Source organism: Geotrypetes seraphini, chromosome 1, assembly GCF_902459505.1.
Source record: "Geotrypetes seraphini chromosome 1, aGeoSer1.1, whole genome shotgun sequence".
Lineage (NCBI taxonomy): Eukaryota > Metazoa > Chordata > Amphibia > Gymnophiona > Dermophiidae > Geotrypetes > Geotrypetes seraphini.
The window spans coordinates 185473702-185485649 of record NC_047084.1 but is presented as its reverse complement, the minus strand read 5'-3'; the positions used below and the strand labels follow the sequence as shown (position 1 = coordinate 185485649).

At 50.3% G+C, this 11948-nt stretch overlaps 1 protein-coding gene across 1 annotated transcript in view; it reads right to left on the bottom strand.

Annotated features, from left to right (window-relative positions):
* Positions 1 to 452: 452 nt before the first annotated feature.
* SPCS3 (signal peptidase complex subunit 3) overlaps positions 453 to 11948 on the bottom strand; it is a 55381-nt gene continuing 43885 nt past the window's right edge. Inside the window, exon 5 of the mRNA XM_033942884.1 lies at positions 453 to 915. Within this exon, the coding sequence (XP_033798775.1) occupies positions 783 to 915 (133 nt within the window). The 3' untranslated portion in view covers positions 453 to 782. The remainder of the gene's footprint in view (positions 916 to 11948) is intronic.

Below are 11948 nucleotides of genomic sequence, written 5' to 3'. Positions count from 1 at the left end.
TCTGCATCTGCTGGTCAACAGATATAACCTGAAGAAGTCCTGAATATCAGCACTAACCACTTAAGTGCCAACTCTGCCTACAAGTTAGTTGGTTTCAGAATAGGTGGTTGGAGGGTGGTAAATGCATGGAACAGTTTTCCAGAAGATAGGGTGGAGACAGAAACTGTCTGAATTTAAAAGGGCCTAGTAGGGCACGTTGGATCTCTTTGAGAGAAAGAGATAATGGGTACTATGGATGGACAGACTAGATGGGCCATTTGGCCTTTATCTGCCATCATATTTCTATGAAATTATCCAATTACCGTAAGTGCCACTATATAGTCCTGCACAAGTGAATTAAATGGCCTAGAGTCTCTCCACTCCCAGCTTATTGAAATAAAAAATTGTAAGCACTTTGGATGAGTATGACAGAAAGCAGTATATAGAAATTTATAAACACAATATTAAGAAACCTATTTTTAAAAATGGTTTATCGAGGTAATAGAATTGAAAAAATTCATTAAATAGTCTCACAGAGCTCTAATCAAAACTTACTACATTTTTCAATTTTTATTTACAAGGGAGGCATAAGCATGTTACACATTTTTTTCCCTTAAGTTTAAAAAAGTCACATTTTCAACTTTTCAGTTTACCAAAATTTAGACCAAAAATCAAGGACTTATGCAATTTCATTTCTTCTGAAAGGAGTTGGGGTAGGATTTGGGGAGGGGAAGAGATGAAAAAATAATAAAATTCCTCCACAATATACAAATATAAAAATATGTTGAATTCCAAAACCATAATTAATAGCTTTTTGTTGTTTCATAGGTATCTGGGAATGGAACAGATGCATATCCTGATCCTGTGATAAGAGGAAGAATGCCAGCGTTTGGTACAACATTCCAGGAGAGAGTCAAAGTGATGTTATGATTGCCCCTGTTAACAAAAATTCAAAAAGGTTTTAAGTGCTGGAAGAATGTTGAAGTCAATTGTCATCTTGCATAAATTCTTTACATTTTTACAAGGCATACAACTAAATATGTAGAGTGGAATTTAAATATTCTATGGAGCATGGGATCACAACATGATTCAGAAATTCTTATGTTCAATTATAAAATATTCAGTTGCTAGTATCACCAATAAAACGTCAATTTTGTAAACACAAACAAATAAAAAGCCATTTTTACACCAAGGAGGCAAAATCTATCAAAGAATTCCTACAATAGAGTGCCTACTTTCCTTTACAGCAAAACTAAGTATATATGCAAACTATGAGAACTAATGCCAGCCATAGACCTGATGAGGAAGTTACCTGCTAACTTACAGTATTCTGTAAAGGAAGCCTTGACTAAGTCCTGCCCATTCTCCACCCATCATCCACTTATGCACTATTGAGGATACCTGAGTAGATGCTAAATAAGCACTTATGCACCATTCTGTGGGTAAAGGTCAGCATTCTATAGGATCATTCAATGTCAATTCAATTAATGGTCCTCACCTTACTATTTCAGAAACTGATTTACCAGAAAGGAGACCAGTATATAAGATTAGAAATCTGAAAGTTTGCAGTTTTTCGTTTCAACATAAGAATTGCCAAACTGGGATAGACCAAAGGTCCATCAAGCTCAGTATCCTATTTCCAATAGTGGCCATCCCAGGTCCTAAGCAGTTTTTAGGATATCATTTTTTTATCCAATTAGTGGGGGGAGGATTGGCATAACTCACAACTGACAAAGATTGGCAGTAGAGAATGACACAGGGAAAAAATTTGTCCCCGTCACCGTCCCATCCACGCAAGCTCAGTCCCTGTCACCATCCCCATGAGCTCGGTCCCTACCCTGTCCCCACAAACCATCTGATCCCATCCGCACAAGCCTTGAATAGTTTTATACTGAACTTATTTTATTAAAGTATAAAAAGAAACAATATTCTGTACAATTGTCATTTTATAAATCAAAGTTCTAGCTGCTGAACTAGAGAAAGATGTTCAGCTAGCAGGGCTTTGTTTATAAATGTTTATCAACACAACTAATATACTAGACCTAGTTCTCACCAACGGAGATAGCGTCATGGAAGTCTCAGTAGGAGACACACTGGCCTCCAGCGACCATAATATGGTATGGCTCAACCTCAAGAAAGGTTTCCCTAAGACAAACACAGCAAAGCACAGTTACTTACCGTAACAGATGTTATCCATGGACAGCAGGCATATATTCTCACATGTGGGTGACGTCATCTACGGAGCCCCGATGCGGAAGCATTTTCAAGCAAACTTGATTGAAGATTTAAGTTTGCTCTGCTGCTCCACGCATGCGTGCCTTCCTGCTCCACTAGGGGGCGCATCCCTTCGTGGTCTCCAGTTCACTTAACTAGCAAAGAAGCCAACCTCGGGGAGGTGGGCGGGTTGTGAGAATATATGCCTGCTGTCCATGGATAACACCTGTTACGGTAAGTAACTGTGCTTTATCCCAGGACAAGCAGGCATGATATTCTCACATGTGGGTGACCTCCAAGCTAACTGAAAAGGGATGGAGGGAAGTTGGCAATTTAAGCAAATAGATTTCGCAAAACCGATTGGCCGAAACCGGCCATCGCTCCTGGACAGTGAGTCCAGACAGTAATGGGAGGTGAAAGTATGAACCGAAGACCACGTGGCAGCCTTGCAGATTTCCTCAATAGGTGTGGACCTGAGGAACGCTACGGAGGCTGCCATCGCTCGGACCTTGTGTCCCGTTACTTGACCATGCAGTGCGAGACCAGCCTGAGCGTAGCAGAAGGAGATGCAATCGGCCAACCAGTTGGACAAGGTGCGCTTGGAGACTGGGTGACCTAACCGGTTTGGGTCGAAGGACAAAAACAATTGTGGGACTTTCCGGTGTGGTTGAGTGCGTTGGAGGTAGAAGGCCAACGCTCTCTTACAGTCAAGAGTGTGGAGCGCCACCTCTCCGGGATGAGAGTGGGGCTTGGGAAAAAACACAGGTAAGACAATGGACTGATTGAGATGAAAATCAGACACCACTTTAGGCAAGAACTTTGGATGAGTGCGGAGTACCACCTTGTCGTGATGGAATACCGTGAAGGGTGGGTCCGCCACTAGAGCTTGTAGCTCACTAACCCGCCGAGCGGAAGTGAGCGCAAGCAGGAAAATCACCTTCCAAGTGAGGAATTTTGGATGGCATTTGTCTAGGGGCTCAAATGGAGGTTTCATTAGTTGAGCCAGAACCACGTTAAGGTCCCAAACCACCGGAGGAGGTTTGAGAGGAGGGTGGACATTCAGAAGACCCTTCATGAAGCGAGAGACTAGGGGGGTGGAGCGAGAGGGCTTTCCCTTCCAGGGGCTGATAGAAGGCTGCAATCGCACTGAGGTGTACTCGAATGGAGTTGGTCTTTAGGCCGGAGTGAGATAATTGAAGTAAATAGTCAAGGACCAGGGGGACGGGGACCGACACCGGGTCCTGGCTGTGAGAGGAGCACCAGGCTGAGAATCTGGTCCACTTTTGGGAGTAGCAGGTTCTCGTTGAGGTCTTTCTAGAGGCCTCCAATCTCTCCTTGACTGATTGAGACACGGGGAGAGAAGTCAGGGGGAAAGAAACCAAGCATTCAGATGAAGAGATTGAAGATTGAGATGTAACAGCGAACCCTGACCCTGTGATAGTAGAGAGGGAAACCGAGGCAGAGGCAGTGGATCTCTGACACTGAGTTGAAGTAGAAGGGAAAACCAAGGCTGGCGTGGCCAGCGAGGAGCAATCAGGATCAGGGTGGCTTGTACTGTTTTCAGGTGGACAAGCGTCCGCAGGATCAGAGGAAACGGCGGGAACGCGTACAGGAACCTTCCCTCCCAGTCGAGGAGGAAGGCGTCGGCCTCGAGCCGGTCCGGGGAGTACATCCGGGAGCAGAAGAGAGGCAGTTTGTGATTGTGGGGGGATGCGAACAGATCTATTTGAGGTGTCCCCCACTGTTTGAACACCTGTCGTAGGGTTTGAGAGTGCAGTGACCACTCGTGTGGCTGGAGGAGGCGGCTGAGTCTGTCCTGCCAGACAGTTTTGTTCTCCTTGTATGTACATCGCTCGAAGGAAGGTGTTGTTGGAGATTGCCCATTTCCAGAGGCGCAGGGCTTCCCGACAGAGGGACCAAGACCCTGTTCCTCCTTGTTTGTTTATATAGTACATTGCTACCTGGTTGTCGGTTCGGATGAGGACCACCCGGTCGTGGAGCAGATGTTGAAAGGCTACAGCTGCGAGATAGATGGCCCGGAGCTCTAGCACGTTGATGTAACAGCGGCGGTCTTCCGCTGACCGCATCCCCTGCATGCGTAGGCCGTCCAGATGGGCTCCCCAAGCGTACTCTGACGAGTCCGTGGTGAGTACCTTGCTGTGATGAGGGGCGAGGAAGAGTAAACCTTTGGAAAGATTTGAAGTCAGCCCACCAGCGGAGCGATCTTTGCAAGGAAGGAGTCACTGTCACGGGACGGTCGATCAGGTCCCGGTCTTGACGCCATTGAGAGGCCAGGGTCCATTGAGGGATTCTCAGATGGAGACGGGCAAAGGGTGTGACATGGACGATGGAGACCATGTGGCCTAGAAGAGTCATCTGTCGAGCTGATACCGAGGTCAGCAGGGAGATCCTTCGACTCAGACTTACTAACGCCTCTAGGCGCGGAGGGGGGGAGGAAGGAACGGAGGCGAACCGTATCCAGCGTGGCCCCGATGAACTGTAGGGACTGCGAGGGGCGTAGTTGGGATTTTGGGAAGTTTATTTCGAACCCCAGACTTTGTAGGTAGGTAATAGTCTGTTGGGTCGCTGAGATAACCCCTTCCCTGGACGGGGCTTTGATCAGCCAGTCGTCCAGGTAGGGGAATACCTGGAGGCCCTGGGAGCGTAAGGTTGCTGCGACCACCACGAGGCACTTGGTGAAGACCTGAGGTGATGATGCTAGGCCGAAGGGGAGGACTCGGTATTGTAGGTGCCAGTCCCCTACCTGAAAACGCAAGAACTTGCGGTGAGCGGGGTGTACTGGGACATGTGTGTACGCCTCCTTCAGATCGAGGGAGCAGAGCCAGTCGCCCTCGTCGATCAGGGGGTAGAGGGTCGGTAGGGAAAGCATCCGAAATTTTTCCCGTACTAGAAATTTGTTGAGGCGTCTCAAGTCTAGTATTGGGCGTAGGTCTCCCGTTTTTTTTCGGTACCAGGAAGTAACGGGAGTAGAAGCCCTTCCCCCGCTGGTTGGGGGGAACCTCCTCCACTGCCCTGAGGCGAAGCAGGTCTCGAGCCTCGGAGAGGAGTAGGGGTAGCTGCGTCCGGTTGGGAGGGCAATTCCTTGGGGGGTTGTCTGGAGGAATGGCCCGAAAGTTGAGAGAGTATCCTGATGAGATCACGCCAAGGACCCATGCGTCCGACATGACTTGTTCCCAGCGAGGGTAAAAGGCTTTGAGGCGACCCCCGATGGGAAGGAGGCCTGGGACTATGGCGGAGGGGGCCCGCCCCCTTCTGCGAATACCGTCAAAAGGACGGAGATGGTTTGGAAGTCGCAGGCGGTTGGGACTTGGGCATGGCCCGGTGGTGGGCTTGCGGACGCCTGGGTGGAGGCCGCGAGAAGGGAGGGGTGGATTTTTGTGGGTAGCGGCATGGAGGGGCCCTGAACGGCCTGGGCGCGGGCGGTTTAGGTTTTTGCCGGACGAGGGAGGCAAACGAGCGTTCGTGTTCGGAGAGGCGTTTTGTGGCCGCCTCGATTGTGTCATCGAACAGTTCTTTTCCTACGCAGGGTAGGTTAGCCAACCGGTCCTGTAAGTTGGGCTCCATGTCGACCAGGCGCAGCCAAGCTAGTCAGCGCATGGCGATAGCAAAGGCTGCCTCTCTGGAGGAGAGTTCGAAGCCATCGTAGGCTGCGTGGAATAGATGGAGGCGCAGGTTGGAGAGGGACTCTAAAAGCATGCCAAAAGCTCCTTGGCGGGAGGCTGGTAGGTCAGTCTCAAAGGCTCTCAATAGTCCAATGAGGTGTTTGAGGTAGGATGTGAAGGTGAAAGTGTAGCTTTGCACCCTAGAGGCCATCATGGCGTTCTGATATAGTCTCCTGCCGAACTTGTCTAGGGTTCGGCCTTCTCGGCCTGGGGGGACCGTGGCTGAGACCCGGGATGGGTGGGCCTTTTTTAAGGAGGATTCTACTAGCAGCGACTGGTGGTTGTTCGAATCCCGGGTAGGGTACTGTGTGGTACTTGGCCTCCATTTTGGAGGGTACGGCTGTGACCATGTAGGGGGTCTCCAGGTTCCTGAAGAAGGCCTGTTAGAGTACCGGGTTAGGCGGTAAGCGGAGGGACTCTCTGGGCAGTGATGGCATATCCAGCTCCGCTAGGTTTTCCTTAGAGTATCTGGAGTCAGACTGGAGGTCTAAGTCCAAAGCGTGGCCCATGTCCTGGACAAAGCGAGTGAAGGATGGGCGAGATGTTCCCGAGGCACCGTGCGGGATCGGTGAACGAGACCTCCGTCGGGTGGAGAAGGATGGGGAGGCTTCCCTCGAGTATCGAGGTTCCTGCTCTGATCCACGCTCCGAGACCGGGGAAGTACTGTGAAAGTGTTCCGGTGTCGTTGATCTCCGACGTCTCGAGGAGCCCCTCTGAGACGATGTCGGGGTTCGAGGTACCGATCGATGTCGAATCAGTGACCTCGACCCGGACTCCCTCGGTGACAACCTGCAACCTCGGGTCGGAGTCCCGGTCCGAGGGGGAGTTCAGAGGATGCGCGGGTTGGAGAGTGATAACTCAGCCACCCTTAGCAGTCCCGTACGAGGTGTAGGTGAACGGCCTCGTAGAGTGGGGGAACCCCGGGCCTTCTTGGAGGTACGGCGGTTCGAGGTGTCTGTCGTTTTAGCACTATGTTTTGCACCGCAGCGGTCTGTGGAGGGAGGGTGCCTCTGTGAGGAGTCCGATGAGGATGGAATGCGGCGAAGCTTGCGCGCTTTTCTTCGAGGTGGCTCGACGCGAGGCTCAGGCTGGTCTGGCACATGCGGGGTCGAGGTTGAGGCCGGTTGCAAATGGGCCATTGCAGCGGATAGCTCCGTCGAGATCATCGCTCGGAGTAGGTCCTGGAAAACGGGCACGGACAGCATCGAGGGCATGTCCACTGCCTCGGTGCACTCCACCGGGGGCAACCTCGTATCAGAGTATTCCCGTGTGGTGGAGGCACGGCCCGAAGGCTTGGAGGGCTTCGCCGGGGCTGTAAGCATGGTACTTCCGCCATGCGTCGCCGGCGTCCCCGAGGCTGGTTTCTTTGCTGGTACGGAACCTGAAGAGGGAAGAGGGGACTTACCCGGAGCCGGGGACTTACCCGGAGCCGGGGTCTTCTGTTGTCCCGAGGACTTCGGGTTCGAGTCTCGAGGCGATGCCGAGGTATTCGGGGCCGGAGCCGAGGTCAAGGTCGGGGCCAAGGCCGGGGCGACCTCGAGGCCGAGGTAGAGGGTTGGTCCGGGGCGAAAAGGTCCGCCATGCGGGCTTTCCTTCGACGGAGGGCCCGGTTCTGGAAAGTAGCGCACTGGGGGCAGGAGTCGGTTGGATGAGCGGCCCCTAGGCAGAGGATGCACCGGCGATGCGGGTCTGTGATGGAAAGAAGCCGCTCGCACCGGAGCACTTTTTAAAGCCGGTCAAAGGCCGGGACATAGAATCGAAACTGGCCGCGGCTCGAATAGCCACGCGGCCACGGGGACCAGGAAGCCTCCGGGTCGGTGAAAAACGAAGCAGGAAAAAACTCGCGCACAGCGACTAAATCAAGAAAAACAAGAAAAAAATTGCGGTGCTAGAAGGCAGTTGGGGCAGAGCCTGAAAAAACACGACTTCTAGGCTCAGCGGAAAATTTTGAACTGGAGACCACGAGGGAGATGCGCCCACTAGTGGAGCAGGAAGGCACGCATGCGTGGAGCAGCAGAGCAAACTTAAATCTTCAATCAAGTTTGCTTGAAAATGCTTCCGCATCGGGGCTCCGTAGATGACGTCACCCACATGTGAGAATATCATGCCTGCTTGTCCTGGGATAACAAGGGTTCTCAACTTTAGAGGCACAGACTTCAACCGCATGGGAGATTTTGTCCATCAGGAGCTACATAAACAAGCAATATCTGACAATGTGGAGGATATGTGGTCGTCTCTGAAGTCCATCCTACACGAAGCAACAGACCGATACATAAAGACAGTAAGTAAACGCAGGAGAAACAAAAGAACCCAATGGTTCAGTAAAGAAATTTCAGACCTAGTTAAACAGAAAAAAGACGCATTTATCACCTACAAACATTTAGGCAGAGAGGGGGCGAAAGAGGACTATCTATCTAGACCAGTGGTTCCCAACCCTGTCCTGGAGGAACACCAGGCCAATTGGGTTTTCAGGCTAGCCCTAATGAATATGCATGAAGCAAATTTGCATGCCTATCACTTCCATCATATGCAAAACTCTCTCATGCATATTCATTAGGGCTAGCCTGAAAACCCAATTGGCCTGGTGTTCCTCCAGGACAGGGTTGGGAATCACTGATCTAGACAGATCTAAAGCTGTCAAAACAGCAGTCAGAGAAGCCAAACTCCGAATGGAGGAAGAGCTAGCACGGAAAATTAAGAAAGGGGATACATTTTTCTTCAGCTATATTAGTGACAGGAAAAGAAACAAAGATGGGATAGTATGCCTGAAGCAATCTGACAGTAACTTTCGCGGAATCAGATTCTGAGAAGGCAGAACTACTAAACAAATACTTCTGTTCAGTGTTCACCCGTGAAGCGCCGGGAGCTGGTCCACAGCTGCAGACGGGAGATAACCAGAAAGACCCGTTTCAAGATTTCGAATTTTCGCCCAGTAGCATCTATGACGAACTATCAAGACTCAAAGTAAACAAAGCCATGGGACCGGATAACCTACACCCCAGAATGCTCAAGAAGTTAAGGGAAGTCCTGGCAGAACCATTATCTGTTCTTTTTAATCTTTCCCTAGGCACAGGAAGGGTCCCCTTGGACTGGAAAACCGCCAACGTAATCCCACTCCACAAAAAGGGCTGCAGGACAGAGACAGCAAACTACAGACCAGTGAGTCTCACGTCTATAGTGTGTAAACTCATGGAAACACTGATCAAACAGAATCTTGACACAATCCTAGACGAAGAAAAACTGCGTGATCCACACCAACACGGGTTCACCCGGGGTAGATCCTGCCAATCTAATCTGATTAGCTTTTTTGACTGGGTTACTAGACAACTGGACGCCGGAGAGTCACTGGACGTGGTATATTTGGACTTCAGTAAAGCATTTGATAGCATCCCTCATCGAAGATTACTGAACAGCGAGAGCAGCGAGAGGGCTGAGAAAGGCTGAGGAAGCAGGAGACTTCTCAGCAAGCAGGGGCAGCGCGTGTAAGGCGAGGCGAGCGGCAAACAACTTCGGGGTAGCGGCGAGAGTAACTCCGCCCACCCCCACCGCATCAGCAGTAGGCGCCGGGCCCCTCCTTAAAAGGAGGCGAGCCGACGGTTTCACCACTGCAGCGAGAGGGCTGAGAAAGGCTGAGGAAGCAGGAGACTTCTCAGCAAGGAGGCGAGCCAACGGCGCGCAGCCGTTCGGCGCGCAGCGAAGGCGAGCAGCAAAGGCGCTCGTCTTAGCGAGAGCGCCTTTGCGAAGGGCCTTATACAGACCTAATATACACTCTACATTCTCATACTCTATCAGACACACCTTTATTTTCTTCGTACAATCATACACTTTTCTTACATACTCTCATTCAGATAGTCAATCTTCCCTAGAACCCCTCAGACTCTCTAATCTCTCATACTCTCTAATATCTCATTCTCCACCGTTCTCCTTACAAACTCTCTGATATCTCAACCCTTCTCTTTTACAGAAATAAATCTGCCGGAAATGGCAGGGAGGACACGTGGCAGCAAGGCTACTATCAAGATCAACACCCCAGCGTCCGGAGGGATCCAGGGGATGGCCAAGGTCTATACTCAGAAGAAAGAGGGTGACACGGATCAGAGGGCAGAGGTCTCTGTGCAGACCGTGACCATTCCACTCCCAACGTTCACTACAGTTTCTACGCAGACAGAGGAGCTGGGACAGAGACACACAGACGAGGACATCGTGCAGGAACTGCTGAACCTCAGGGAGGAGGTAAAGCGACTGAGGAGTATCAGAGATGACGAGGCCTTCATCGACGAGGCTATCCTGGAACTGTCTCACATCACAGAGCGAACCCACGACAGGTCCATCCTTGACTCCCCCAAACCTACAGCCCTAAAATCAATGATTGGAGTACAGGAGATGATTAGAGATGCCGGCCCCTGGCAACTGGTAACCTCCTCTACGGGCAAGCAAAGAAAATCCACCTCATTCTCACTCTCTTCTTCTTCTTTTTCTCTCCAACAGGATAACTCTACAACTACCCCACAACTCACCCTCAGAAACAGATTTCAAATCCTACAAGAAGGGAACACCGAGGAAACAACGGAAATAACGGAAGGGGCTCAGGAGAATACTCAGCACCTAACCTCAAATCCAGGACTCACGGATCAGCCCCTCCGGAAGGAACGAAGAGTGGTGGTCATTGGGGACTCCATGCTAAGGGGCACCGAGGGACCAATTTGCAGGCCCAACTTGCAGTCAAGAGAGGTCTGCTGTCTTCCCGGAGCCAGGATCCGGGATGTCACCACCAGCCTAGACAAACTTATAAAGCCCAATGATCATTTTCCCACGTTTCTCATCCATGTAGGTACAAACGACACTGCCAGAAGTACCACGGAGAACATTCCTGACGACTTTGGAGCCCTGGGAAAGAAGCTGAAGCAGATAGGAGCGCAGGTGGTTTTCTCATCGATCCTCCCAGTAAGAAACAAAGGCAGAGCTAGAGAAGAGCGTATCCAACGGACTAACGAATGGCTCCGCATGTGGTGCACAGAGATGAACTTTGGATTCCTAGACCACGGTGAGACTACACCTAACCAGGAGAGGTAAGAACGTATTCGGACATCGCCTGGCCCGCCTACTCCGCAGGGCTTTAAACTAGGTAAGTTGGGGGAGGGCACTTATTTATATCCCAGAGCAGTAAGAAACCATGCTGAGGAGGTGAGTCACACCCACACTTCTGGGTCTAAGGTAGGTACGCATGTTATCCATGATAATCTAAAGGGAAATATCAATGATAATTTAGGAGTCACTCTAACCCAAAAGGGGATCTCTTCACAGGTATGGAAGGCTATGTATGTTAATGCACACAGCTTGGGCAATAAAATTCTAGAATTAGAGACTGAGATAATAAACGCTGACCTAGATGTGGTAGCAATATCAGAAACCTGGTTCACAGACTCGCATGTGTGGGATATGGCTATACCAGGCTACAATCTACTACGTCGCGACAGAGAGAGCAAGTTAGGTGGAGGGGTAGCACTATACACTAAGGATAACATCAAAACTACCAGGATTACAGATGTTAGATACTCTGGGGAATCCCTCTGGGTGAATCTGGCCAGAGGAAATGAAAAATGCCTATACCTTGGTGTGATATACAGACCTCCGAAACAACAAGAAGACAAAGACTTAGAACTGATAGAGGACATAGAGAACATCACTCTACGGGGAGACACAGTGTTGTTAGGGGACTTCAACATGCCCGATGCAGATTGGAACACACTCTCCGCGACTACGTGTGGCAGTAAAAGAATTCTGAACTCCATAAAGAGTGCACGACTCAAGCAAATGGTGTTGGAGCCCACCAGGGACCAAACGATACTGGACCTGGTACTCACCAACGGAGATAGCGTCTCGGATGTCTCAGTTGGAGACACACTGGCCTCCAGCGACCATAATATGGTATGGCTTAACCTTAAGAAAGGTTTCTCAAGGTCAAACACGGCAACTAGGGTTCTCAACTTTAGAGGCACAGACTTTGACCGTATGGGAGATTTTGTCCGTCAGGAGTTACATAAACAAGCACTACCTAACAATGTGGAGGAT